Raw genomic sequence first — 27070 nt, 5'->3', positions numbered from 1 at the left:
CAACATGCTCGATTTTAAGAATAAATGGGATAAACATGTGGGTTCACTTCGAGGAAGTGCTTAGGGGGGTAGGTTATTCGAGTGGGCAGACTTGTTGGGCCGACGGCCCTTTAATGCCGTCATACTCTATGTTTCTATGTCATTAACAAGTTCTGTGATCTGCCAACTCCAGACTCCATCCCTTCTGCCTTGCCGCGCCATAAACTTGGAACAAGCTGCCCAAATCCCTACGGCGGGCTCCATCTCTGGCAATGTTCAAGGCCCAGTTAAAAGCCCACCTCTTCGAGAGTGCTTTTGACTCCTAACTCCTCTCGCCTTGGGTTCTGCATCCCCGAATCTATATGTCATGTCTCTCTGTCCAAGTTAGATTGTAAGCTCTTCTGGGCAGAGACCACCTATTAAATGTCAAAAGGTAAAGCGCTGCATATGCTTTTCAGCATTGTATAAGTGATAAATAGTAGTATACTTCTCCCTCCGTATTCGCTGTGATAGGGGATTAACAGAATCGCAAATACAGAAAAACCGCAAATAACTTTTTCATATGTTATTTGCTGTTTTCAATTAAAAACCATCGTGAATATGGTGAAACCGCGAATAACACGGTGCGAGACCTGGCCTGTTCCTGAAGGAGAGGCAAAACATGGTGAACAAAGTCCTGGGAATCAGCAATTTTCTCTGTAAACGCTTGGAATCAGCGATTTCTCTATGCAAGCTGACGTAATTGGGGGGGAGGAGCCAGCAAGATAAAAACCGTGAATAATCGAAACCGCAAATGCTGAAACCGCGAATACGGAGGGAGAAGTGTAGTAGTAGTATTTCACACTTCAAACATTTGAAAAGGGCAAGAGGGGAGAGTTTGGGACCTGACTTTCAAAGAAACATACAGGGCCCGATATTCAAAACCAAGCTTAGCTTGGTCTCCTTTTACAAAGGTGCGCTAGCGTTTTTAGCGCACGCACTGGATTAGCGCGCGCTAGCTGAAAATCTACCACGTGCTTAAAAGGAGGCGGTAGCAGCTAGCGTGCGCGGCATTTTAGTGCGTGCTGTTTCGCGCATTAAGGCCCCAACGCACCTTTGTAAAAGGAGCCCTATGTGTGTTTTCCCACCGTGCTTAAACATCAAAACAGAGCTTCTTGGTTCCTGTAGCCACTTTTAATCATTATACTCTGTTGAAACCCTACAATCACCATTTATTGGATGACTCATGCACCCCTGAAGCAGGCTCTCGAGCCAAAATATGAACCCTATCAGATCTGATCTAATATTGCAATATAGACTGTTCATAGCAACATAGGCCGTTTTTCAATTATTATACCTCAGGGAAGCAGAAATCTGAGGTACAACTATACGATGGGAGGGATGTTATTAAATGAGAGTACCCAAGAAAGGGATTTGGGGGTAATGGTGGACATGACAATGAAGCCGACGGCACAGTGCGTAGCGGCTGCTAAAAGAGCGAATACAATGCTAGGTATAATCAAGAAGGGTATTACTACCAGAATGAAAGAAGTTATCCTGCCGTTGTATCGGGCAATAGTGCTTCCGCATTTGGAGTACTGCGTCCAATATTGGTCGCCGTACCTTAAGAAGGATATGACGTTACTCGAGAGAGTTCAGAGGAGAGCGATACGTCTGATAAAAGGGATGGAAAACCTTTCATACGCTGAGAGATTGGAGAAACTGGGTCTCTTTTCCCTGGAGAAGAGGAGACTTAGAGGGGACATGATAGAGACTTACAAGATCATGAAGGGCATAGAGAGAGTAGAGAGGGACAGATTCTTCAAACTTTCGAAAAATAAAAGAACAAGAGGGCATTCAGAAAAGTTTAAAGGGGACAGATTCAAAACAAATGCTAGGAAGTTCTTTACCCAACGTGTGGTGGACACCTGGAATGCGCTTCCAGAGGACATAATAGGGTAGAGTATGGTACTGGGGTTTAAGAAAGGATTGGACAATTTCCTGCTGGAGAAGGGGATAGAAGGGTATAGATAGAGGATTACTGCACAGGTCCTGGACCTGTTGGGCTGCCACGTGAGCAGGCTGCTGGGCGCAATGGACCTCAGGTCTGACCCAGCGGAGGCATTGCTTATGTTCTTATAATAAAACCCTCTCGTTATTATCTCCGATTGATGTGTACAGTTCCCGCCCCACTTGTTCTATTACTGAAATATTGTTAAGAAAACTGAGATAGTTTCAAGTTTATCCTGACTTGATATACCGCTTTTATATACCAAAGCGGTTTACATCTTTACAATATTAAAAATGAATTAAAAACCTGGGGGATCGACAAACAAACCAATGGTGACAATTAAGACAAAAAAGGATTGATACAAAAGGAAAAAGGGCGAGGGTACAATATGAAAAATTAAAGGACAGGGTGAAGGGAAAAAAAAAACAACGGGGGAGAGGGATTGTCGAGAACAGGTGTCTTCGCATTTTTTCTCTCTTTTTTTTTTTCCCCATTATCAATCGTAGATCTCATAAGCGTCTTTGAAAAAAGAAAAGTGTTAAGATTGATTTTAAAATTGTTTAAATTAGTTTCTTGCCGTAGCGTTAAGGGGAAGGGCGTTCCAAAGTGTGGGCGCAACTACCGAGTAAATGGTTTTACGCGTTGTATCCTAAAAGAGCTGATTGAAGGAATAGTCAGGAGATGTTGCCGAGAAGATCTCGGTGACCTTGACGATTCGTAAGGGATTAAAAGCCTGTCAGTCAACAAGGGGGAATGATCGAGTTGAACTCTGAATGCTAGTAAGAGAGTTTTGAATGAGATTTTGTGAGTGATGGGTAATCTTGTGTTCCCCCGGTCATTCGCAGTTCACGGTCCCAGTCATTCACAGATTTTCCGACCGCGAATGACCAGGCAGGAGAGGGCAGCCGAAGTGGCAGGAAAGAGTAGCCGGAGCGCCGGCGAGTGAAGGAAATCACTCGCGGTATGCTCCGATCGCCTCTTCCTGCACTAAAGTCAGGCCTCACCAATCAGGAGCTGCGTGTCAAAAGATTCACTTGGTATCTAGTGTTAGGGTAAGGTTTACATGATGATTATGGGAACCCTTTACATACGTGGATATGTGGAAGGCCCTGATTTGCTCAGACTCCTCAGGCCCTGTCCCTTGGGAGGGGGCTCAAGGTGCCTCAAGCCCCTCCCATGGGAACGGGGCCCAAGGAGTCTGAGCAAATCTGACCTTCCACATATCCACGTATGGCAGTTTCAGATTGGTGTGCGCCTTTCACAGGGCTCAATTGTCGTACATGCACTTGTCCGTGCATGCAATTGTCGGGGCACATTTGTCGTGAACGGATTTGTCGGTGTGCCGAATATGCATGCCATAAATTTACTGATATCCTAGAAATCTGACTTTTTAGACATTGTTTTCACTTCTTTCTTGGAATTGTGTTTAGTTTATTCTTATTTATTCTAATTGATATTCTTCTACTGCTTTTCCTTTTGCAGAATGTAAACCACACTGGAGGAATTTTTACTCTGTAAGGCTGTCAACCACATTTCTTAAATAAATGGGTCAGATATGAAAGGGAACTTGGAAAGAGCCACTTCACTGGTTTATATTACAACAGAGCCAGACAAAAAGCTAATTTCTAAGTTTACAGATGGGTTTTTTTCCCCCTGATTCTTGTAAAGTTAGTCAGCAGAGACAAAAAAAAGTCCTTTTTGATTAAGTGGCATGAAGTTGTCTGTCTTGGATCAAGCTTCCTGGTGCTTTTTTTTCCTTTCAAGAGTGTTGTAAGATTTGAAAATAATGCAGATAACTTATAATCCAAGGCAGCTACAAGTTCTGAATTCTAGCCCTAATCCTGATATGCTGGGAGGGGGGGGGGGGGGGTTAATGTTAGGCCTCAATTCAGTCCATCTAAGTTTGGCTTGACTGTTTTTGAGAGAGAAAATTGTTGTTGGCTTAAACCCTACATCAGGGGTGTCCAACCCGTGGCCCACGGCCCGCATGTGGCCCCGTGAATTATTTTGTGCGGCCCTGCTCGCGCTCAAGGGCAATGCAGTGTTTTCCTCTGCCGCCCCCGGGTGTTTACTGTCTTGCCGGCTCCCTCCTCCGTCTTGCTGCAGCATTTGCTCAAAGCTGCGAGCAGCGGATCCTATCTGCCTCTTGCGGCTGACCCGGAATGTCAGAGAGAATGACATCGCGATGTCAGAGAGAACACTTCTAGATCAGCCGCAGGAGGTGCGTGGAAGCCGCTGCCCGTGGCTTTGAGCGAATGCTGCAGCGAGATGGAGGAGGGAGCAGGCAATTATTTTTGTATTCTGTGGCATAGTCATATACAGCTGATTTGGGGGAGGGACTGGAGCCCAAAATCAGTGGATGGGCACCAAAGTTTCTCCCTGCCTGAGTGCAATTTATAAAAACTTGAGCTAGTGAGGATTCCCAAAACCTGACAACTGAAGATATCTTCCTCCAGTGTGGTAACTCAAAATCTCCAAGCTTTGCAGCCAATGGCAATATCCTCAAGCTGCCCCTGCTTTCATGCATGCATGAAAGCCAAGAGGGGGGGGGGGAGAGGGAAGGCAGCAGCTCTGCAATATAGCTGCCACTGCAGAACTTGGGAAGTTGGAGGGGGAGGAGGTGGACGTCAGTTGGCGAGGCTTGGGGATCCCTACCAGCTACAGCAGGGGAGATATTCATTTTGAGGGAGCTTAAGCTCAAAGTGGAAGGCCCAAAAAAGCAGTAATATTTACCCTGATTAAACGATCCTCCACGTTTGCTGCTGACAGCTGATTTCAGCATCCCCGCTCTGATGTAATAGAAGTGCATGGGAGAACCATCAGAGTGGGGATGTGGAAGCCTGTGGTTGCTCCCACTGTCAGCGGTGCACATGGAGGGATCATTCAGTCAGGGTAACTATTACTGCTTTTTTGGGTTCCTCTCCACAGTGTCCCTTTAATGAAGGTTTATTATTAGATACATACATCTTCTATATTGGTGATTGCAGATTTGGGACCTGTACAACCTTTTTTTTGCTCATTGGCTAGTGTTTGTGCGGCCCCAGAAAATTTTTTTCGGCCAATGCGGCCCACGGAAACCAAAAGGTTAGACACCCTTGCCCTACATGCTTCCTCCACATATTTTTTTTTTAAACTTTCCTTTAGCCAGTTTCACATCGCGCGGTATTATTTATTTATTTTAAAAATTTCTTCACCGCTTAAGGCCTAAAGCAGCTTACAGCGTAAAACATACATAGTCATGTACACACACGTGATCAGTAAAATATTTTTCTACCTAATCCTCCCAACTCTTTCTAGCTGTTGCTAAACCTAGCACACATTTAATAAAACTTAAATGAAGCAGATTATAAAAAACTAAAACATGGCCATCTTGTCAAAAGCTTTCACAAACAAATATGTTTTTAGTTGCTTTCCAAAGGGCATCTTATCTTCACATACACTCAAATACCCCGGTAAAGCATTCCATTTCAGAGGACCCGCCACAGAAACGGCTGTTGTTTGCGTCTTTTTGTAATGGTACAGCAATGGTCAGTCTATCCTACACATCCGTTTGCTTCGGAATATGCAAAAATATCAGATGTGTTCCAAGTATGTTGACCTGAAGCGTAGGGAGGAGTCCTGTCTACTGCTAAGGCACAATGTGAAATGCCAGCGGGAGTTCCCAACCACCACTGGCAAAAATCAAGCCTACGCCTGGGGCAATGGAGAGCTCGTGCCATGTAAACTGATTTAATAGTAACCACAGAAAGGTGGTATATCAAATGCCATCTCCTTTCCCCACTATTGCAAGGGGATAAAATTAGACCTGGAGGCTCCCTAAACCTTCTCCTCCAAGACGTCTGATCCCTAGCAATTTAATGGACACACTTTGCTCCCTCCTTCCGTATATTTCACCAGAAGCCTAACTAGGCTCTGAACCATACCATTATGGATAAGATACTACAAGACCTCCTGAGGCAGTGGTCCGATTCACATCGTCCAAACACATGCTGAACTGGCTCTCTGGTGTGAAGACTGGAGAAATGAGACTCATACAATAGAGGTAATCCTCGTTAGCCACCTCATTAGGGAGACTTCTGTACTGCTCTCCTAAGGAGTTGGATCCTAGTTCGATCCTCATCATCCAAGACTGTATTTTATATGGAACTTGACTGGTCTAGAACAGTCATCTGTGGACCACAGGGTTATAGAGAATTTGGGGATCAGAAGAGAAAAAGAAACGAGAGGGAGATCGAAATGTCAAGAACGCCTATGAACTTTAACTCTCTTACTGGTCCAGTCCAGGGGAGATTTAGAGGTTCAATTTCAAAGCAGTAGACACACAAAGTTAGGGTTGCCAGATTTCCTTCTAAAAAAAAAACAGAGGACCCCTGGCCCCGCTCCATTCTGCCCCCAGCCAAACCTCCTGTCTCCTTCCCCAAGGTCTGGAGGGCCTCTGCGCTGGCGTTATGCACATGCGTACACACATACGATGTCATTGTGTCACTGTCTGTGCATGCGCCAGAGGGCCTCCAGACATGGCCCAGAGCACAGAGTCTTCCGAAACCTAGACAAACTGCTGGGTTTTGGAAATCCCTCCGGGTACCCAGGCAGTCCGTTAACCTATGAAGCCATAATTTGTGGTACGATATTGCATATTAAACCTTCTTTAGATAGACATAAAAGCCAGCTCTTCTTGATTATGACGGGAATAGCCATCCAGATGATTACGCGGAACTGGAAGAGTTACGACAGACTTAATTACACATTTTGGTGGGCAAATGTTTGTTCCACGTATAAATATGAGAGAATGAATGCGGAGGGTTTGAGGTCTAGTATGACATTCAACAAGGTATGGAGCCCATTGACTGCATATGTTGAATTGCAATGAATGTCATGCATCTCCCCTTTTTATAGATTCCCTACACATCCGGGAGGAGGGGAGGTGGGGGGGAGGGGAAGGTATTCGGGTTTGCTAAAGGTATTTATCTATAATATTGTAATAATATATGCATGTGCATTGTAATAGTTATGTGAAGAAGGTAGAGAGAAAAGGATTGGTTATGTATTAATTTTGTGTATTTTAAGTGCTTTATGTATAGTGCTCATGTTTAAAATATTTGTATTGCACTGTCAAAATTTGAAATTCAATAAAGATTTAAAACAGAATAAAAAGAGGACATGTCCGGGTTTTTCCAGACATCTGGTAACCCTACACAAAGTACCACAGAACCTAGGGTACGTTGTGTGTGTACATGCTTTGAAAATGAGCCCCTTAGTAATCAGCTTCTAAGGGGCTCATTTTCTTTTTTTAATCTTTATTGATTTTCAAACTATGACAGTGCAATACAAACAAGAGAACAACAAATACTGCATATATTGCACTATTAATTATACAGGTAATACATATAGCAATCATTTTCTCCCACCCTTTATTAATTTATTAATAACATAAGACATAATATGTAATGATAATATTAAATTACACAGTTTTAGTCTTCATGGTTTATTTCCCTTCCCCCCCCCTCCCCGGATGTGTAAAGGCTCATTTTCAAAGCAGACACAAAGCTTCTAACAGATTGAGAGAACCCAGAAACCTCTGCCATGCACGGATGTGTCTGATAAATCTCCGATACTGACCATCTGCCTGCTGGGGGCTTATTGTGGAACACAGATTGAGCTGGAGAAAGCTCTTGTCCATCACCAATGCCAGAAAGTTCTGCTTCACACAGCGAGTGGTGGACACCTGGAACGCTCTCCCGGTGGAGACTGCTGCGGAAACCACCGTTCTAGGATTTAAGGGCAAGTTAGATGCACATCTCCTCGAAAAGCGCATAGAGGGATACGGGTGACTAAGTTTTCGCCAGGTTACGCGTGAGCGGATCACCGGACTTGATGGACCCAGGGTCTGTTCCGGAGATGGCAGTTCTTATGTTCTTATGACTCTGATACAAAGAATGTTGCCGGTCACTAGGGTGAGAGAAAGAGTTCACTTCTATGGTCTGGGGCATATTTAGCTTTCTGTCCTTAGCCTGCAAAGGATACATTAGATTCTCAGGTACGTGCCTCCCTTTCCCCTGCCGCTGACCAGTTAAAACACACATAACTGGCTATCCCCGATTATTCAGTGGGAGATAACCAGTTATCTTCCTTGAATATCTTCAGTTAGCTTCAAAGTGACCGCAAAGCATCCTCCCAATTCAACCAGGCCCCCTAGTGGTGGCCCCTGACAATGAACCATCACCTCAAAAGCCTGAAACCCCCAACCCTCCCAAAGCCCCCCTCCCTTGGCCCTACCATAGATGAAATATTGCTGGGTAGTGGTTTATACAGGAGCAGTGCACAGTTTCCGCCCTTGCCAGCACCATAATCCAAAATGGTGCCAGTGACCCCCTAACAGCAGTCTTATAGTACAGGCAGTCCCCAAGTTACAGATGCCCGACTTAAGTATGACTCATACTTAAGAACGTGGTTGTGGCTTTAGTGAGCAGTATGTTCAGTGGCATAGACTCCTACACTTTCTCCTGTAGCAGATTCAGGAACGATGAATGGCCACAACTGTGTGGTTGTGCATGCTGTACCTTAGAGAAACATTTGGCCCTTTTGTCAGCTGGGAACAGAGAAAAGCAGCAAGAATTTTAAAATCTACAAGTTCTGAGTTACATACAAATCCGACTTAAGAACAGCTTTAAAATGTATCTAATTCCTAACCTGGGGACTGCCTGTACTACCTTAAGAGGCCATCTTTCCATAAAAAGGAAACATGTCCCAGCAACTGCATATGCGACTATAGCGTTAGCTGACCACTAGTGGTAGTCCTGTAGTATTACCATGAGTAAAATCATATATACATACCTATATACACATACACACAAAAGTATAATGTCTAATTATGCCATTTTATGTGATTATTTTTGGAAAAGTGTTATTGGGGTGATCATTTTTGTTGGTTTTAGTTATCAAAATGTCAAAGGGTCTGGAGAATTAATTGACAGAGTGTACAAGGTTAAAGGTTCACCTAAACTAAACTAAAACTCGGTTAACAGTATTAAAAAAAAAAAAAATACAGGATGATAATAGAAAAAAAGAAAGAGCTAGGGTGCTTAATACCATTTCACTAACCTCGAGCTGTCTCTTCCATCTTGGAAGAAAAGGTTCTAATTTGGAAAAGCACAAAGGCAACCAGCGCCATTGTCGACAGTCACCTTAAAAATAGCTGCTGATGTGGACTTAGCAGGTTTTGGAAATAAGCCCTTCAATTGCAAATCAAACTCACTCAGCATTTGAGGCACTCTTTGGCAGGAATTTAAGTATTAAAATACCCAATAATTTGAATAGTAATGAATCTCTATCAGATTATATACATACTAGTGTTTAAGCCCGTTACATTAACGGGTGCTAGAATATATGGCTGTCTGTCTTTCTTTCTTTACGTCTCTCTCCCTGCTCCTGTTTCTTTCTTCCTTTCTTTCTGTCTTTCTCCCTCCTGCAATTTTTTTCTCTCTCTCCCTGGCACCCTTTGCCTGTCTGTCTTTATTTCTGTGTCTCTCTGGTCCCCTGTCTGACTTTATTTCTGTCTGTCTCTCTCCCTAGCCTCCTTTGTCTGTCTGTATTTCTTTCTGTGTCTCCCCCCCCCACTTTCCTTTGCAGAAGCAGCAGCGGTTTTCCCTTCCCCTCCAGGTCCCTGCTGAGTAGTAGAAACATTTTCCCCCACCCCCCATTCCCTTCTTACCTTGAGCTGCCCTGCTCCGTTCGGCCCCTCCCCCTTCCCTTCCCGTGTGCTGGCCTGCTGCGGCTGAAGGTTTTTTTCGGCGACTCCTCCTGTTAAAACTCCCCCCCCCCCTCCTCCTCCCGCAACCGCTCCTGTTCAAAGCGGCCTGCTGAGGTTCGCGGCCGCTGTAACGAACCTCGCAGGCCGCTCTCCAACTCGGTAGCGTGTTCCCTCTGACGCGATTGCTACCATGTGGAGAGCGGCCTGCGAGGTTCGTTACAGCGGCAGCGAACCTCAGCAGGCCGCTTTGAACAGGAGCGGTAGCGGCTGTTGCAGGAGGATTGGGGGGGGAGGGGGGAATTCGTTAGCGGCGGCAGGACCATGAGGCGGGATTGAGTTTTTCGGCTTCCCCTATCTGGGGAAACCGCCGTGCCAAACTGAGCAGCGCGTGGGGCCGTAGTAAGCGCGGGGCATGCTGCAGTCTTGGCGGCCACGGACATACGGATCATGGAAGCACGCTGATAAGACTGCGCATGCGCCGCCTACGGTTTTATTATATAGATATCTTCAGAGAGAGAATCCTTTGTGAAAAGCCCTGAATAAATCCAAAAGCCATTCTCTCATCTTCTTCGGCTTGCAACTTCAATTTAGATTCAGAACACAAAATGTAATTGTTCATGGCACTGAAACCTTGCCTTGTTTGACAGGGAAAGAGACCAGGAGGCATGACCTGGAACATAGCCAAAGCTATCAAGAAAAACACCACCTTTTACCCAAATGGACTTTCCAGAGCCTCAAAACAAACCTGCCTTTTTTCAGATTTGCAGACTGGTAGTGTTTGGGTACAACAGATATAAGTGAATTTTACTTAGTCTAACAATATCAAAACTGAACCAAATGCTCGTGGAGCAAGTCTGGAACGTGAATTGCATAAATTTGTTTATTCATTTTAAAGCAGGATTTTACGCAAGCTATTAATAGGATACCAAAAGTTATTACAGGTTCTGTATGGAGGGAATGTTCTTTTAGAGTTTTACATAGAGCTCATTTTTCCCAAATTCAAGCTTTTCATGCAGGTTTGGTAATTCCCCAATTTGTATGAAGTGTGAAAAGGATCCTGGAACTTTAACTCATGCTTTTTGGTCATGCCCTTTAATTAGGTTATTCTGGTCTGCCATCCTGTTATTTTTAGGCTCATTATGGGGTAGTCCTGCTGTGGATTCTCCAAGGGGAGTAATTTTTGGTAAAGCTGCGGCATGTGGATTTTTGGTAAAAAGAAGTGTCTTTTATTTCAGAAGGCGTGTTTGATTGGACATAAATGTATAATGCAATTTTGGTTATTGAAAGAAGCGCCTAGAACATAAGAACATAAGCAATGCCTCCGCTGGGTCAGACCTGAGGTCCATCGCGCCCAGCAGTCCGCTCACGCGGCGGCCCACCAGGTCCAGGACCTGTGAAGTAATCCTTTATCTATACCCCTCTATCCCCTTTTCCAGCAGGAAATTGTCCAATCCTTTCTTAAACCCCAGTACCGTTCGCTGCCCTATAACGTCCTCTGGAAGCGCATTCCAGGTGTCCACCACACGTTGGGTAAAGAAGAACTTCCTAGCATTCGTTTTAAATCTGTCCCCTTTCAACTTTTCCGAATGCCCTCTTGTTTTTTTATTTTCTGAAAGTTTCTGGCACTGGAGGAAAACAATTTCATTATTTATTGTTATTTGACACTTGGGAGGTTAGGCGTTCGTCTAGGAAAACTCGTCTTTTTATGGAAATTTGGGATCCGTATATTCAAAATCTTTCACCTAAGGCAAGAAGTTTAATTCTCAATGATTTACATTGAAGCTATGTTGATTTACTTAACATTGCAGTTCTCTGTTTTTATTATTCTTTATTTTTGTCAACTTTCATTTGGATTGGGGAGTTTAGTTTATGGGTTATTTTACTTCTTTAATAAAATGTTTCCATATAATAAAGGGGGGTAGGGAAGGGAGGAGGAGGGAATTGAGGAATTGAAAGGGGGGGTCTGAGTTTGGGAATGTATTGAGGTTCACAGTGGATAAAATGGAAATATATTTTAGAGTTTGACAAATTTTTTATGAATTTAATTGTTATGAATTTATTATGTATTATATTTTTATATACTTGTATACGATTCCTTCAATAAAATGTTATAAACTAAAAAGCAATTCTTCCAACCTGGTTCCAAGCTCTATCATTTTAGTCTTCTTTTCATCAGCTTCCAATTTTCATTATCACATAATAATGCCGTAAAATCAGCAACACCCCTCCTCCGTCCCGTTATAGGTACAAATTTCTCGGGGAGGATCATGTGTTATCTCCTCATTGGTCCAAGCTAAATTTTCTATTTTACTATTAAATTTACATTTTTTATTAAACTTTTTAACTTCTATTTTGCGGGATGGATGATAGCGGCTACGTGTGGATCCCTGACGAAGCGGAAGCGAAACATGTCGGGTCCAACCACTTAATCACCAATTAAGATAAGTACAGCAAAAAAGAAGTTACAAAGTTTAATAAAAACATGTAAATTTAATAGTAAAATAGAAAATTTAGCTAAGGAGATAACACATGATCCTCCCTGGGAAATTTGTACCTATAACGGGACGGAGGAGGGGTGTTGCTGAGGTCTGTGGCATTATTATGCGATAATGAAAATTGGAAGCTGGTGAAAAGAAGATTAAAATCATAGAGCTTGGAACCAGGTTGGAAGAATTGGATTTGTATTACAATTCCAAGTTATTATTATTTGCCTTGGATTGATGAATAAACTAAAAAGCAGTCATATTCTGCCTATCCATAAATGAATCATGTTCTCAGGGGAGTACAATCATAAAATATACACCCAACAGATAACTAACTAGAAATAATTAAAACACAGTCATATACATTCAAAACCACACGAACATCATTAACATTCAAATAACACAAATGATATCTAAGCAATAAAAATAAAGACACACAGGTTCTAATTCTATAAAAGGCGCCTAACTTAATCGATTAATAGGCTTGATCAGTGCTGATATTGGACTCAACGCCTCACAATCAGCTTTGATTGGACTTAACTGAAAGTTAGGCGCCTAACTCAGGGGTAGGCAATTCCGGTCCTCCAGAGCCGGAGCCAGGTCAGGTTTTCAGGATCTCCACAATAAATATGCATGAGATAGATTTGCATCTCAAGGAGGCAGTGCATGCAAATCCATCTCAGACATATTCATTGTGGATATCCTGAAAACCTGACCTGGCTCTGGCTCTCGAGGACCGGAATTGCCTACCCCTGACCTAACTCAAAAAACTCGATTGTATAAAAAGTAGGCACCTAGCCCAAAGCACCTACACTAAAAGTGGGCATGGTTAGGGGGGTGAATCATGGGCGTGTTTTCAAATCACTGATAGGCTCTGCTATCAGTGTCTAACTTTAGGCATAAGAACATAAGAATAGCCTTACTGGGTCAGACCAATGGTCCACCAAGCCCAGTAGCCTGTTCTCACGGTGGCTAATCCAGGCCACTAGTACCTGACCAAAACCCAGAGTAGCAACATTCCATGCTACTGATCCAGGGTAAGCAGTGGCTTCCCCCATGTCTCTCTCCATAACAGACTATGGACTTTTCCTCCAGTAATTTGTCCAAACTTTTCTTAAAACCAGCTACGCTATCCGCTCTTACCACAACCTCTGGCAACACATTCCAGAACTTAACTATTCTCTGAGTGAAAAATTTTTCCTCCTCTTGGTTTTAAAAATATTTCCCTTTAACTTCATCGAGTGTCCCCTAGTCTTTGTAATTTTTGATGGAGTGAAAAATCGATCCACTTGAACCCGTTCTACTCCACTCAGGATTCTGTAGACTTCAATCCTATCTCCCCTCAGCCGTCTCTTTTCCAAGCTGAAGAGCCCTAACCGTTTTAGTCTTTCCTCATACCAGAGGAGTTCCATCCCCTTTATCATCTTGGTCGCTCTTCTTCGAACCTTTTCTAGCGCCGCTATATCTTTCATGAGATAAGGAGACCAGAACTGAACGGTTCATAGACAACAACGCGGAAGACAAAGGTGCGCGCCGACAACTGAGCGCAAGATGGAGGCACGCGCCGAAGAAAATTACTGTTTTTAGGGGCTCCGACGGGGGGGTTTGTTGGGGAGCACTCCCAGTTTACTTACTACAAATCGCGCCGGCGTTGTGGGGAGTTTGGGGGGTTGTAACCCCCCACATTTTACTGTAAACTTAACTTTTTCCCTAAAAACAGGGAAAAAGTGAAGTTTTCAGTAAAATTTGCGCTCAGTCTTGCTACCCAAAATCTATCCGTATTGAACTACGACTGATTGCTTTAACTAAAGTGTCCACACATCTGGAATTTGCATTTCCACACCTTGTGCCATTATTTTAGTTGGCTGCAAACTCACTTGATGCCAGATGAAAGGCTCAAACTGGACATTTCCAGTGTTTTCCACTCTACAGCCAGGGTAAACACAGGCCAGTAGGAATCTCCCTTCCTGTCCCGAATAGCAGGCTTGGCACCGGAAAACCAATTCAGAACAGAGCACAGAAGAGGTTATTGAACAGAGCAGTGCAAGGGAGTAACTACCCTGTTTCCCCAAAAATAAGACCTATCCTGAAAATAAGCCCTAGCATGATTTTTAAAGATGATCCTAATATAAGCCCTACCCCAAAAATAAGTCCTAGTTAAGATCAAACCCCGAAGCACCCTCCCCCCACCGAATGTCCCTGATACTCCCTGACTCCATCCCTACCCGATTCACCGAAAAAAATCTACTCATCGATTCAAAACCCCACCCCGATGAGACCCGACATCCCTCCACTTTGAGGCCTCTTGAAGCAGTAGCGACGGCAGCGTCCTGAACGGGTTGCTTCATGGCCTCCCCGCCTGGGCCTTCCCTCTGCCGCGTCACTGATATCATCAGTGATGTGGCAGAGGGAAGGCCCCGGTGGAAAAAGCCGCGAAGCAGCCCGTTCAGAGCGCTGCCACTGCTTTTGGAGGCCTCGGAGTGGAGGTATGTCAGTCTCACGGTGGGAGGGTCGGTGGGGTTCTGCTGGGATAGATACATGTTGCCATGGAGGGGGGGAGGAGGATGGAAAGAGGAAGAACTGGGGTGGAAGAAAAGTAAGGAGAGATGATTGTTGTACATGAAAAAAAATAAGACATCCCCCGAAAATAAGCCTTAATGCGTTTTTGGACCCAAAATTAATATAACAGTCTTATTTTCAGGGAAATAAGGTATGAGAAAATACTTTTTTTTTTTGTGTCAACTTGGAAAATTTGAAGCTGCTTTGAGGTCAGATCATTTTATAACAGGGCAGGGAAAGCCCATAATTATACTGCATATGTGACATCTGCTATATAAATACAATGCAAATGCCTTTCATACAACCGCTTATACAGAATTTTTCACCTGCTCCGATGCAGGAGTAAGTCGGCGCGTGCATGCGCCAGGAGAAACCAGGGGGCGCTGTCTCCCCTCCACCCTTACTTCACCGCAGGGAACACCTACGTGTATGTTGCATAAAACAAGGTGCCGTGGCTTCCGAATGCCTTCTTTTCATGTGGGTATGTGCTGGAGCAATGTTTAGGCTCAAACGTGCTCAATTCACTATCATCCTTCCTGTTATGTCTCAGCGTAGCATGTAATAACTTTCTCTCCGTCTCTCTCTTTGAGTTTATTCTAAGTTTTGATCATATCATAAGCCCCCTTGTGTGTTATTCATTTTCCCCCCTTCTCCCTTTATGCTGTAAACTGCTTAGAAATGTTTGCCTCTAATTGAAATGATGTGAAATTTTTCACATTACAATCTTTACATTACAGGGTCAATATTCAAAGCAATTTAAAGTCATAAACAGCTGGCCAGTTAAATCACATGTTCTGGGCTAACCACTAATTTTCAAAAGCATTTAATTCCTTAGTGCTGAACTTAAAGACAGATATTTTGGAGACACGTCAGGGGTAGTGTCAGCACTTGCCAATTACCGTGTTTCCCCGAAAATAAGCCTTAGTTGTAGGGAGCCGTGTTTCCCCCCCCCCCCCCCCGATGACCCTCCATCCCTTCCCTTCCAACCGATCCCTGCCAACCGCGTCAGGCCAGCAGCATGCATAGGCTGCTTTGCTGCCTTCTCGCTGGGGCCTTCTGTGTACTGATGACATCATCAGTAATGCAGCACACAGAAGGCCCCAGCAAGAAGTCCGCAAAGCAGCCTGTGAGTGCTGCTGGCCCGATGCTCATCTGCAGGAAGGCATTTATGGTCATGGTCGGCGGGGATTGGTTGGTTGGGAATGATGGAGGGTCAGCGGGGGTTCAGCTGCGCGGCGGGGGCGGTTGCTCGAGGGTTCTGCTGCAGGAGGGATGGGAGGGAGGGAAGGATGGAAGCTGGGCAAGGGTTCTGCAAGAGGGATGGGAGGGAGGGAAGGTTGGAAGCTGGGCAATGGTTCTGCAAGAGGGATGGGAGGGAGGGAAGGTTAGAAGCTGGGCAAAGGGTTCTGCAAAAGGGATGGGAGGGAGGGAAGGTTAGAAGCTGGGCAAAGGGTTCTGCAAGAGGGATGGGAGGGAGGGAAGGTTAGAAGCTGGGCAAAGGGTTCTGCAAGAGGGATGGGAGGGAGGGAAGGTTGGAAGCTGGGCAAAGGGTTCTGCAAGAGGGATGGGAGGGAGGGAAGGTTGGAAGCTGGGCAAAGGGTTCTGCAAGAGGTATGGGAGGGAGGGAAGGTTGGAAGCTGGGCAAAGGGTTCTGCAAGAGGGATGGGAGGGAGAGAAGGTTGGAAGCTGGGCAAAGGGTTCTGCAAGAGGGATGGGAGGGAGAGAAGGTTGGAAGCTGGGCAAAGGGTTCTGCTGCACAGGGAGACAGGAAGGATAGAAAGATGCTGCAGAGGGAAGGCACAAGGGGATGGGTGAGAGGTGAGGAAAGATGTTGCACATGTGGAAAGAGGAAGAATTGGGGTGAAGGAAAGGAAGGGAGAGATGATCATGTACATGAAAACATAAGCCCTACCCAAAAATAAGACCTGGTGCCTTTTTTGGGCCCCAAATGAATATATGACACTGTCTTATTTTGGGGGAAACACGGTATGTGTTGATATTCAGCACTTCATCAGCCAGGCTAACTGCATACATGGATGGATGCATTATGCCATTGAGTCAGATACCAAGTGTCTATGAGTATCGGGAGCAGCACAGATAATTCAGCGTGGCTCCCTGCGTTAATAACCGCTATAACTGTTTAGTAAAGGGGGGAGGAGGACAGCGAGGAATCTGGTACTGGGTAATCAAAAGCTGACAAGAGATCATTTATACACATGTGTGCATGATCCTTTACAAAATTCCAATGGCATAATATGTCGTTATGTTATTTTATATACCACTGAATCCTCATTAATTAGAGTTTCTAGGCAGGTTACAGGCAATATATTGTTACACAGAATTTTGTAGAGTTAAATATATTACAAAGAATTCTACATGGAGAATTAGATAGAGAGTTTTCAAATTCTACATAAAGTCTGAGTAGGGTTACTAGATGTCTGGATTTAGCCGGACATGTCCTCCTTTTAGAGGATATGTCCGGGCATCCGGACGGCTTTTCAAAACCCGGCACTTTGTCCGGGTTATGAAAAGCTTCCAGCTCGGGAGGGCATCTGCTGCACATGTGAAGATGCAAGGCGGTGACATCACGCGCATGCATGCATCATCATGTCATACCAGTGCATGCGCAGATGCCCTCCTGATGCGGCTCCGAGCATGAGAACAGGTTGAGGGGGTGTCAGGTCAAAAGCGCGGGACAAAGGCGTGCCTAGACAAATGAGCGCAGCGCGCGCCGCCACGCCACTCTAAATTACTGTTTTTAGCGCTCAAACGGGGGGGCCTGGGGGGTTACTTAATAGACATTGCGCCGCGTTGTTGGGGGTGTGGGGAGTTGTAACCCCCCACATTTTACTGAAAACTTCACTTTTTCCCTGTTTTTAGGGAAAAAGTGAAGTTTACAGTAAAATGTGGAGGGTTACAACCCCCCAAACCCCCCATAATGCCGGCGCGATATCTATTAAATAAACTGGGGGGGTTCCCCAACAAAAACCCCGTCGGAGCCCCTAAAAACTGTAATTTAGAGCGGCGCGCGCGCTGCGCTTAATTGTCAGCGCGCGCTTTTGTCTTTCACACCGTTGTCTATGAACCGGTTGAGGGAGCCATGGCTGGGGGGGTTGCGAGGCGGGCCTTAGGGTGGGGCTGGAATGAATGGCAAAGCCCATCCTATGAGCCCCAAAGACTAATGATACAGGCAATCAGAGCAGCCTCGCCCAAAGCAAGGCCCCTATGTGCAATGGCTTGAACATCTGAGAGACAGAAGGAGCGTAAATAAGCCTATGTTTGCATATACATGGTGACCCCAAGGGATGGGGCCTGAGGAGTCTGAGCAAATCAGGGCCTTCCACATATCCACTTATGGCAGATTTCACGGGGCGGCATTGTCGTGCGCACACTTGTCTGTGTGCACAATTGTCGGGGCGCAATTGTCGTGCGCAGATTTGTCGGTGTACCCATATACATGATTGATAAATCAAAACCTGAGCACTCTTAAATTTGATGTAGAGAATGACACGGTGACAAAATTCATCACTGTTCCCGTCCCCGCGGATAACCGCGGGAAATAATCCCATGTCATTTTCTAGTGTCTATTTCAACCTCGGTCCTTCTACACCAGCATTCTTCAAAGCAAAGCTTGCGGGTCAGTGGTTGTGGCCATTCATACTCTGATTCTTCCCTCTCTCCTTAAAGAATGACATGAAGATGGTTTCCTGCGTTTATCCGCGGGGATGGGAACGGTGAAGAATTTTGTCACCGTGTCATTTTCTAATTTGATGCTTATAGGTGTTAAGGTCTTAAATCTGGCCCCAATACTAGGGGGAAAAAAGGTACTGGAGTCACATATACAGCATTTTCCCGGTATGTAGATTAGAAGTGGAAAAAAATTCTTTAAAGGCTAATAAATTTCTGCTTCTCTAGCGAAAATATATTTATAACAACCCTACAAAGCAATGATACTGTTTATACAATCTTCTACCTGACTGAACAAGCATACATGATGTCACACCACAGGCCTCGAGCAAACAGACCGGTGACAAGCTTACCATGATTCTAAAGGCAGCACCCATGGAAAGAAGACAAGATCCCAAAAATACAACCTCGGGCCTCGCATCTATTAACAGCTTCAGACTGACAGACAGAAGAAACAGTGTTACCTACGCACCACAACCATCAGTCCGGCAGTGGCAAAAAAAAGGCCAGGGCTGTGGTTCCTGCTGTCTTTGTACACAGGAACCGAGTACAGAACCCTGCCAGACCCACTAAAATTAGCATAGCCAGAACAGATGGACAATGTTCCCCCGCGAATTCGCGGTTCGCAAATCATGGACTCGCTCATTCGCAGTCTGCTCCAACCACCTCTTCCTATAGTATATGTAATGTAATTTATTTCTTATATACCGCTACATCCGTTAGGTTCTAAGCGGTTTACAGAAAATATACATTAAGATTAGAAATAAGAAAGGTACTTGAAAAATTCCCTTACTGTCCCGAAGGCTCACAATCTAACTAAAGTACCTGGAGGGTAATAGAGAAGTGAAAAGTAGAGTTAGAGGAAAAATAAAAATAAAATAAACATTTTAACAAGACAGCATTGATCTAAATACTTTGGAAGGTAGAAGAGAGGAGAGAAAAGAATAGAAGCATGATGAAGTGATGAAGTGGAGCAAGTAAGTTTAGGAGGAGCGATTGACGTTTCCAGAAAGGGCTTCTTCAGGGAAGAGACTTGGCCGACAGTCCCAGGATGCCTATGTCTCCTCCCCTGAGATGTTCTCCCATCCATGCATTCCCTCCCAGACACACTGCCCGTGCCCCAGCCGCTCCAAGGAGGCTGCCCCAGATGAGTATAGTCGGGCTACACCAGTGGTCTCAAACTCAAACCCTTTGCAGGGCCACATTTTGGACTTGTAGGTACTTGGAGGCCTCAGAAAAAAAATAGTTAATGTCTTAATTAAAGAAATGACGATTATGCATGAGGTAAAACTCTTTATAGTTTCTAAATCTTTCCTTTTGGCTAAGTCTTAATAATAATATTGTAATTTATAGGTAAAGAGACATATGATCAAGAAACTGTTTTATTTTACTTTTGTGATTATGATAAACATACCGAGGGCCTCAAAATAGTAACTGGCGGGCCGCAAGTTTGAGACCACTGGGCTACACCAATCAGGAGCTGCACGTCAAAGCAGCTTCTGATTGGTGTAGCTCGACTTTACTACAGGAAGAGGCGGTCAGAGCAGACCGCAAGCGATTTTCTTCACCCGCTGGCACTCCAGCTGCCCTCTCCTGCCTCTTGACAGGTGAAAAACTGCATTTGCGGTTTTTTGAAATTCGTGGTTGTGAATTTCGGGGAGTACTGTATACTGAGGTCATATGTGCCCATTAACCTCCTATTACTGTAACTCAGCCTTTTGGCAGAGCCTATTCTACACAGCATAGGCTTGGGAACAGGGGAGGCCACGGGGGGCCATGGCCTGCCCCAAATTCTTGGTCGCTGTGGTTTTAAGCCCTCCCGCCCACCCTTCTCCCGCTGTTTGCTGAACTCTTTGGGCAGCCACCGCGCAGCCGCCACACAGCGTCAAAGAACAGGCCTGCCCCGGAACCTTTCATTCTACTTCCGGGGGCAGGCCTGCTCGTGGACGCTGCATGGCGACTGCTGAAGCTTTAAAACAAAAGCGCCGGGAAGAGGTAGGTGGAAGACTCGGGAGCTATTTAGAGGTCGTGCACCAGGGCGGAACTCCTGGGCCCCCCCCTCCCAAACAAAGCAGCTTTTTGCTGCCTATGCTACATGGTGTCCATTAAAATAACCCCAAAACGCCTGAAATTTGAGATATTTCCGAGTACTTTATTTTGTAACAGGGTGGACCACAAGCGCCAAACTGCTGAGCTCTTCATTCGCTGAGCCAACAACAGCTCAATGGCCTTGAAGACTTTGTGAATTTGGAAAGGTTGAAGGAGGACACTCTGGGCCTGATTCTCTAAAGCAGTGGTTCAGAACCCTGTCCTGGAGGACCACCAGGCCAGTCGGGTTTTCAGGTTAGCCCTAATGAATATGCATGACAGAGATTTGCATATAATGGAAGTGACAGGCATGCAAATCTGCTCCATGCATATTCATTAGGGCTAGCCTGAAAACCCGACTGGCCTGGTGCTCCTCCAGGACAGGGTTGGGAACCACTGCTCTAAAGGATGTCAATATCGGTGGCCACAACAATAGCCCTTATGGCTGCAGATGTCATCTTTATGTAGGTACAGTAAGTTTTGGCTGGGTTTTGGAAGGCTCGCCATATAGGTTATGGTGAGATCTGTAACTGGGACTTTTTAAAGTGACATTCACTGCAAGGGGGGGCTAATTGCTTAAAAGACTTAATAAGCACTGACAACTGATAATTGGCATTTCATAACTGACATCATTGCACTTAATTGGATGGTAGACACCTAACTGAAAGTAGGTGTGGTTAGAGGACGAAGGCAACTGTTTTGGACTCACAGTATATACTCGAATATAAACCGGAATTTTTGGGCCAAAAAATTGACCCAAAAATGGGGGTCCCGGTTTATATTCAGGTCAACGCTCCCTCCCAGAATTTTCTAAGACTTCCACCAGGCTCTGCCCCCCTCCTCCTCCCTGCCCTATCATACCTCTGCCGATCCCTGGTGGAGGTGCAGCGGGTCCTCTTCCAATCCCCGGTGGAGATGCAGTGGGCAGGAGCAAGCTTTCCGAACTCCTGTCCCGCTGTTAACTGGCTGCGCAGATCCATCTTCATCATCTGAGCGGCATGAGCAGCAGCGCAATTTGACGAAGACGGATCCGCGCAGCCGGTTAGCTGCAGGGCAGGAGTTCGAAAAGCTTGCTCCTGCCCACTGTACCTCCACCTGGGATCGGGAAGAGGACCCGCTGCACCTCCACCAGGGATCAGCAGAGGTATGAAGATAGGGCAGGGAGGCAGAGACAGAGGGCAGAGCCTGGGAGGGAAAGTGCAGAGTCTGACAGGGGAAGGAAGGGTGCTGGGTGCAGAGTCTGACAGGGGACGGATGGAGGGAAGGGGGCTAGGTGCAGAGCCTGACAGCGCAGGACACTTGAATATTAAGCCGCCCGACTTATATTCGAGTCAGCACATAATTTTAAGAACAGCCCTACTAGGTCAGACTAATGGTCCACCTAGTCCAATAGCATATCTTCACAGAGGCCAATCCATGTCACAAGTACCTGGCAAAAATCCAGCAACATCCCATGCTACCAATCGCAGGGCAAGCAGTGGCTTCCCCCCATGTCTGTCTCAATAGCAGACTATGGACTTTTCCTCCAGGAACTTGTCCAAACCCTAAGTTAACCGCTTTACCACATCCTCCAGCAATGCACTCCAGAGCTTGACCATTCTCCGAGTGAAAAGATATGTCTCTGTAACTTCGTTGAGTGTCCCAAAGTCTTTGTAATTTTTTTTTTTAACTTTTTATTTATAACTTTACACATTTAAAGACGAGCATACAATACTTGAATAGAGATTCATAAATGCTCAGGAAAATTTGTGATGAAAAATAAACAAATCACCTAACTATAAGAAATTTTCATTATTTAGTCCACAATATCTCCGGGACCAAATATAAACAAAAATACAGAGGTAAATTATATATATTAAAGGAGACAGCCGGTTCGCATTAATCTGTAGAAGAGGCCACTGGTCTAATTATTACTCCACCCCCTTCTCTGGCCACAATAAAGTCCAGCAATTGCTTCGGAAAAAAAAAAGAAAATTTTTTGCTAGCAAACGTGACACAATGAACTCCTTTTACTAAGCTGCGATGGCGTTTTTAGCGCGCACTAAACCCGCAATATGCGGCTAGAACTAACGCCAGCTCAATGCTGGCATTAGCGTCTAGCTCATGTGGCAATTCTGCATGCGCTAAAACCGCTATCGCAGCTTAGTAAAAGGAGCCCAATATTTTGCTGGAAACTTTAATATAAAGGAAGCTCCTTCTTTTCTGTGTCTTTGTAATTTTTGATGGAGTAAAAAAAATCAATCCACTTGAACCCATTTGATATAGAGAGTTGTGCGGGGATAGAAATCCCACCCATCCCCGCCAGGATCCTCTCTGTCCCCACCTGTCCCCGCCAGGATCCTCTCCGTCCCCACCCGTTCCCGCAAGGAATTACCTCCATCCCCGCCCGTCCCCATAAAAAACAATTACTTCTGACAGGATCATCAATTCCACAGTTTCTTTTGTGTTTGTGCTGCTGTTTTCCTTGTGGAATCTCTTTGGTGGAACCCTTTTTTTGTTTTCTGTTCAGGTAATTAACTTATAAACCCCCTTTTTTACTAAGGCTGACGTGTCCATTATATTATATGGACGAACCCTGCTTCCAAAGCCTTCCATCCCCGTGGGAGTCCTGTTGGCTAGAGGGGGGTCCCCGTGGGAGGCCCGTGGGAGTCCAGTGGGATAGGGTGGAATTCCCGCGGGACCCCCGCGGGATTCCCGCGATACCCGTTCCCGTGCAGCCCTCTAATTTGATACCACTTAGGCTTTTGTAGACCTCAGTTCTCTCTCTAGTCTTTCCTCATACAAGAAGAGTTCATTTCACTTTATCGGTTCATAGACAACCCCGCGAAAGACAAAGGCGCGCGCCGACAACTGAGTGCAAGACGGAGGCGCGCGAAGAAAATTACAGTTTTTAGGGGCTCCGACGGGGGGTTTTGTTGGAGAACCTCCCCAGTTTACTTAATAGAGATCGCGCCGGCATTGTGGGGGGTTTGGGGGGTTGTAACCCTCCACATTTTACTGTAAACTTAACTTTTTCCCTAAAAACAGGGAAAAAGTGAACTTTTCAGTAAAATATGGGGGGTTACAACCCCCCAAACCCCCCACAACGCGGCGCAATGTCTATTAAGTAAAGTGGGAGGGTTCCCCCACACCCCCCCCCCATCGGAGCCCTAAAAACAGTAATTTTCTGCGGCGTGCGCCTCCGCGCTGCGCTCAATTGTCTGCATGCGCCTTTGTCCTGGTGCGCTTTTGACCTGACACCCACTTTATCATTTTGGTCGCTCTTCTTTGGACCTTTTCTAGTTCCGCTATAACTTTTTTTTGAGATAAGGCGACCACAACTGAACCCAATACTCAAAGTGAGGTCGCACCATGGAGCGATAACACAGGCATTATAACGTTATTAGTCTTGGTTATCATCCCTTTTCTAATATTTTCTAGCATCTCGTTTGCTTTTTAGGTCACCAGCGCGCATTGGCGCCATTTATAGAATCAGGCCGTTACTGCCCCCTATTTAGGAGACACTACCCCCCCTCTTCTACCAAACCGCGCTAGCGGTTTTTAGCGCAGAGAGCCGCGCTGAATGGCCCGCGCTGCTCCCGACGCTCTTCGAGTTCCTAGGAGCGTCGGGAGCGGCGCGGGCCATTCAGCGCTAGAAACTGCTAGCGCGGTTTCGTAGAAGAGGGGGTAAGGGCTCCTGCTTTATGGACACGCTAACCAGTAATGCCAGCATGCTACTTGCATAGAGCTTCCCCTCCAAATTTTTTTTTTTTAAATACCGTGAGCTTATGTACACAAATGACAAAACTAACAGAGAAGGCTTTAGCCCATCCAGCGTTAAGTGCATATTAACATCTAACACAGGGGACCCTTATGTTGCTACAAAATAATAGAGGATTTTTGAAATAGAAAACAAGGCTTCAGAAATCAAACATTTACTCCTGGAATCATCTTCTGGTTACTACATCAGTTACAGATTTTCAAAGTCACTTTCATCCTAGGTCTTACAGAGCACCCTCATGTGGCAAAATAAACAATGTAACCATCTACAAATTTTAAGCTTCCTCTTACTGTCAGCAAATCAAAAAATGATTGTTCACTTTCTGGCCTTCAACTACACAGATAGTCTGGTAACATAGTAGATGACGGCAGATAAAGACCCGAATGGTCCATCCAGTCTGTCCAACCTGATTCAATTTAAATTTTTTAATTTTTTTCTTAGCTATTTCTGGGCAAGAATCCAAAGCTCTACCCGGTACTGTGCTTGGGTTCCAACTGCCGAAATCTCTGTCAAAGCTCACTCCAGCCCAACTACACTCTCCCAGCCATTGAAGCCCTCCCCAGCCCATCCTCCATCAAACGGCCATATACAGACACAGACCGTGCAAGTCTGCCCAGTACTGGCCTTAGTTCAATATTTAATATTATTTTCTGATTCTAGGATGGTTCACGATATTAATGTACTGAGATGTCCTACGCAGGGTTGGTGCTAGACACGATGGGGCCTAGGGCAGACCCTAGGAAGGGGCCCCTCAAAACTAGTTTGCAGGTTGCCTCTCTTTCAATTTCAGGCAGGTTTGGGGCCCCCCCCCCAGTGATATGGGGGCTCAGGGTTAATTGCCCTGCTTGCTCGCCCTAAACAGCAGCCCTGGCCCTATGTCAAAATTTGGTCAACCCTAGGGAGCACTGGACAATGACAATCCAGATGCCCTTGGTATGACTTAAAGCAGGGGTGTCCAACCATTTGGCTTCCCTCGGGCCGCAGGTTGGACACCCCTGACTTAAAGCTTTAAAAACAACGGGAAGACGACCGCAGGTCAAGAGAAGTAAAAGTTAATTGCAAACAGAAACAAGGCTTCAGATTCTGTAACTTGACAGAATGGTCCTTATGGACTTGATTTTGTATAACAGAATGTGAGAAGACCAAAAAGGAGCCTTTTTAAAAGACTGTTTTACAAAGACCACACAGGTGTCTTTATAATGCAGGCTCAGCTCCAGCCCCAACTTGAAGACACCTGCTCGCAAAAAAAAAAAAAAAAAAAGGCGCCAATGTATGCGTGAAACAATTCCTGCCTCTGTCCCATCCAAATCACACCCCCATGGTTTGTACTGCTTTCAGATATTACGGGCTCCTTTTATCAAGCCGCGCTAGCGGGGGTTAACGCGTGCGACTTTTCATCACGCGCTAACCCCCTGCGCTGGCCAAAAACTACCGCCTGCTCAAGAGGAGGCGGTAGCGGCTTGATAAAAGGATCCCTACGTAGGCATTTCATTCTCTGCTTTGGACAGACTATTAATACAGTTGTTTTACAGAAACAGAGTGAAAAGAGACGGCATAAAAGTAGGAAAACGCCTCTCATGGACGTGTAATTTTTATAAATGCCCTTTGCCAATTCCTGCAACTCAGGGCTAGAACCTTGGGTGTGGGTGCATCATTCTTCCTTAAGTTCCCCTGTCAATGCTTGGTGACTTTTTAGAATACTAAATATATATTTTTAGACCCAATTCATTTAGAAAATTTTCTTTCAGACAAACCTAAATTGGATATATTACCTGTTACCTGTTACTAGTGCAGAAGCTGAGAAGGAATGAAATATGAAGATTATTATTGCCTGAATTATTAGAATATTGATGGTTAGTTCTTTACTTTTTTGGAATATAAAATTGGCGACAAGATTAGTCAACCCTTAATAATGTGGACTTGTTAATGTTTATATTTTAATTTGAATTATTTTCTTTATAATTTGTATATTTGCTTGAGTTTGTTATGATGTAACAATTAATAAAAATTTATAAATAAATAAAAAAATTATATGCCCTTTGCATTGCAATATATAAAATTGGCTTTAAAAGCAGAAAAAGAATTATTAAAAAAAAAAAACCCCACCCATCCTTTTTCATATATTTTGGAATTGTATTTAATCTTATTTTTTTTTAACACCCCCCCCCCCTCCCTCTCAATTGCATTATGTCATAACTGTTTTTAATGTCCTGTTTGTTGGATTTTTTTTTATTATTTTTTCTATTTTTAATCTTTGTAAATCGCATTGGATTTGGATATTGCGATCAAATCAAATATTTTAAATAAGCTTGAAACTTATCCTAATGCAAAACACAGGTGTGGCGTTTGGCCACCAGGAAAACTCACTTCCTTCCAGTCTATTTTGTTTGAAAGTCGTGCAAAGACATTTCTAGTCAGGAAACTGAAGCTGGCTATCCCCGTGCTAATGAACCCCTCCAACTCACCGCTCGCACCGATCCCGCCGCCAGGCAAAGCAGAAGAAAATCCCTGCAAGAGGAGAAAAGGAGAGAGAGATCAGGACCGGGCGCGCAAAAGAGGCACCGGCAGGCCGGAAGAGGCTCCCCGAGAAGGCTCACCCTGTCCTCATTCTGCCCGCGGGAGAAACCCTTCGGCGCTCCGCTCCTGGAAAGCCGGATCTGCGGAGAAAAGGAGAGAATCGCGGAACGAACCAACGAAAGAGGGGGGAGTTTCGTGCTGGAGGCTGAGCGCGAGCTCGATTCGGGCAGACAACTGGAGAAAGGGGCGGCGACTTT

The 27070-nt window shown here is 45.1% G+C and overlaps 1 protein-coding gene across 3 annotated transcripts in view; it reads right to left on the bottom strand.

The window, feature by feature from the left end:
* COL4A6 (collagen type IV alpha 6 chain) overlaps positions 1 to 27070 on the bottom strand; it is a 457507-nt gene extending 430437 nt beyond the window's left edge. For 2 of the 3 annotated variants that reach the window (XM_033945312.1, XM_033945314.1), the window contains exons 1-2: positions 26894 to 27070; positions 26762 to 26804 (exon numbers count right to left, since the gene is read on the bottom strand). In XM_033945312.1, the coding sequence (XP_033801203.1) occupies positions 26762 to 26804; positions 26894 to 26904 (54 nt within the window). In that variant the 5' untranslated portion in view covers positions 26905 to 27070. The remainder of the gene's footprint in view (positions 1 to 26761; positions 26805 to 26893) is intronic. The other variant, XM_033945315.1, reaches the window with a different exon arrangement.

This window comes from Geotrypetes seraphini, chromosome 5 (genome assembly GCF_902459505.1).
Source record: "Geotrypetes seraphini chromosome 5, aGeoSer1.1, whole genome shotgun sequence".
Taxonomy (NCBI): domain Eukaryota; kingdom Metazoa; phylum Chordata; class Amphibia; order Gymnophiona; family Dermophiidae; genus Geotrypetes; species Geotrypetes seraphini.
Note: the sequence above shows the minus strand (reverse complement) of the source record. Positions and strands in the feature narration are given on the sequence as shown.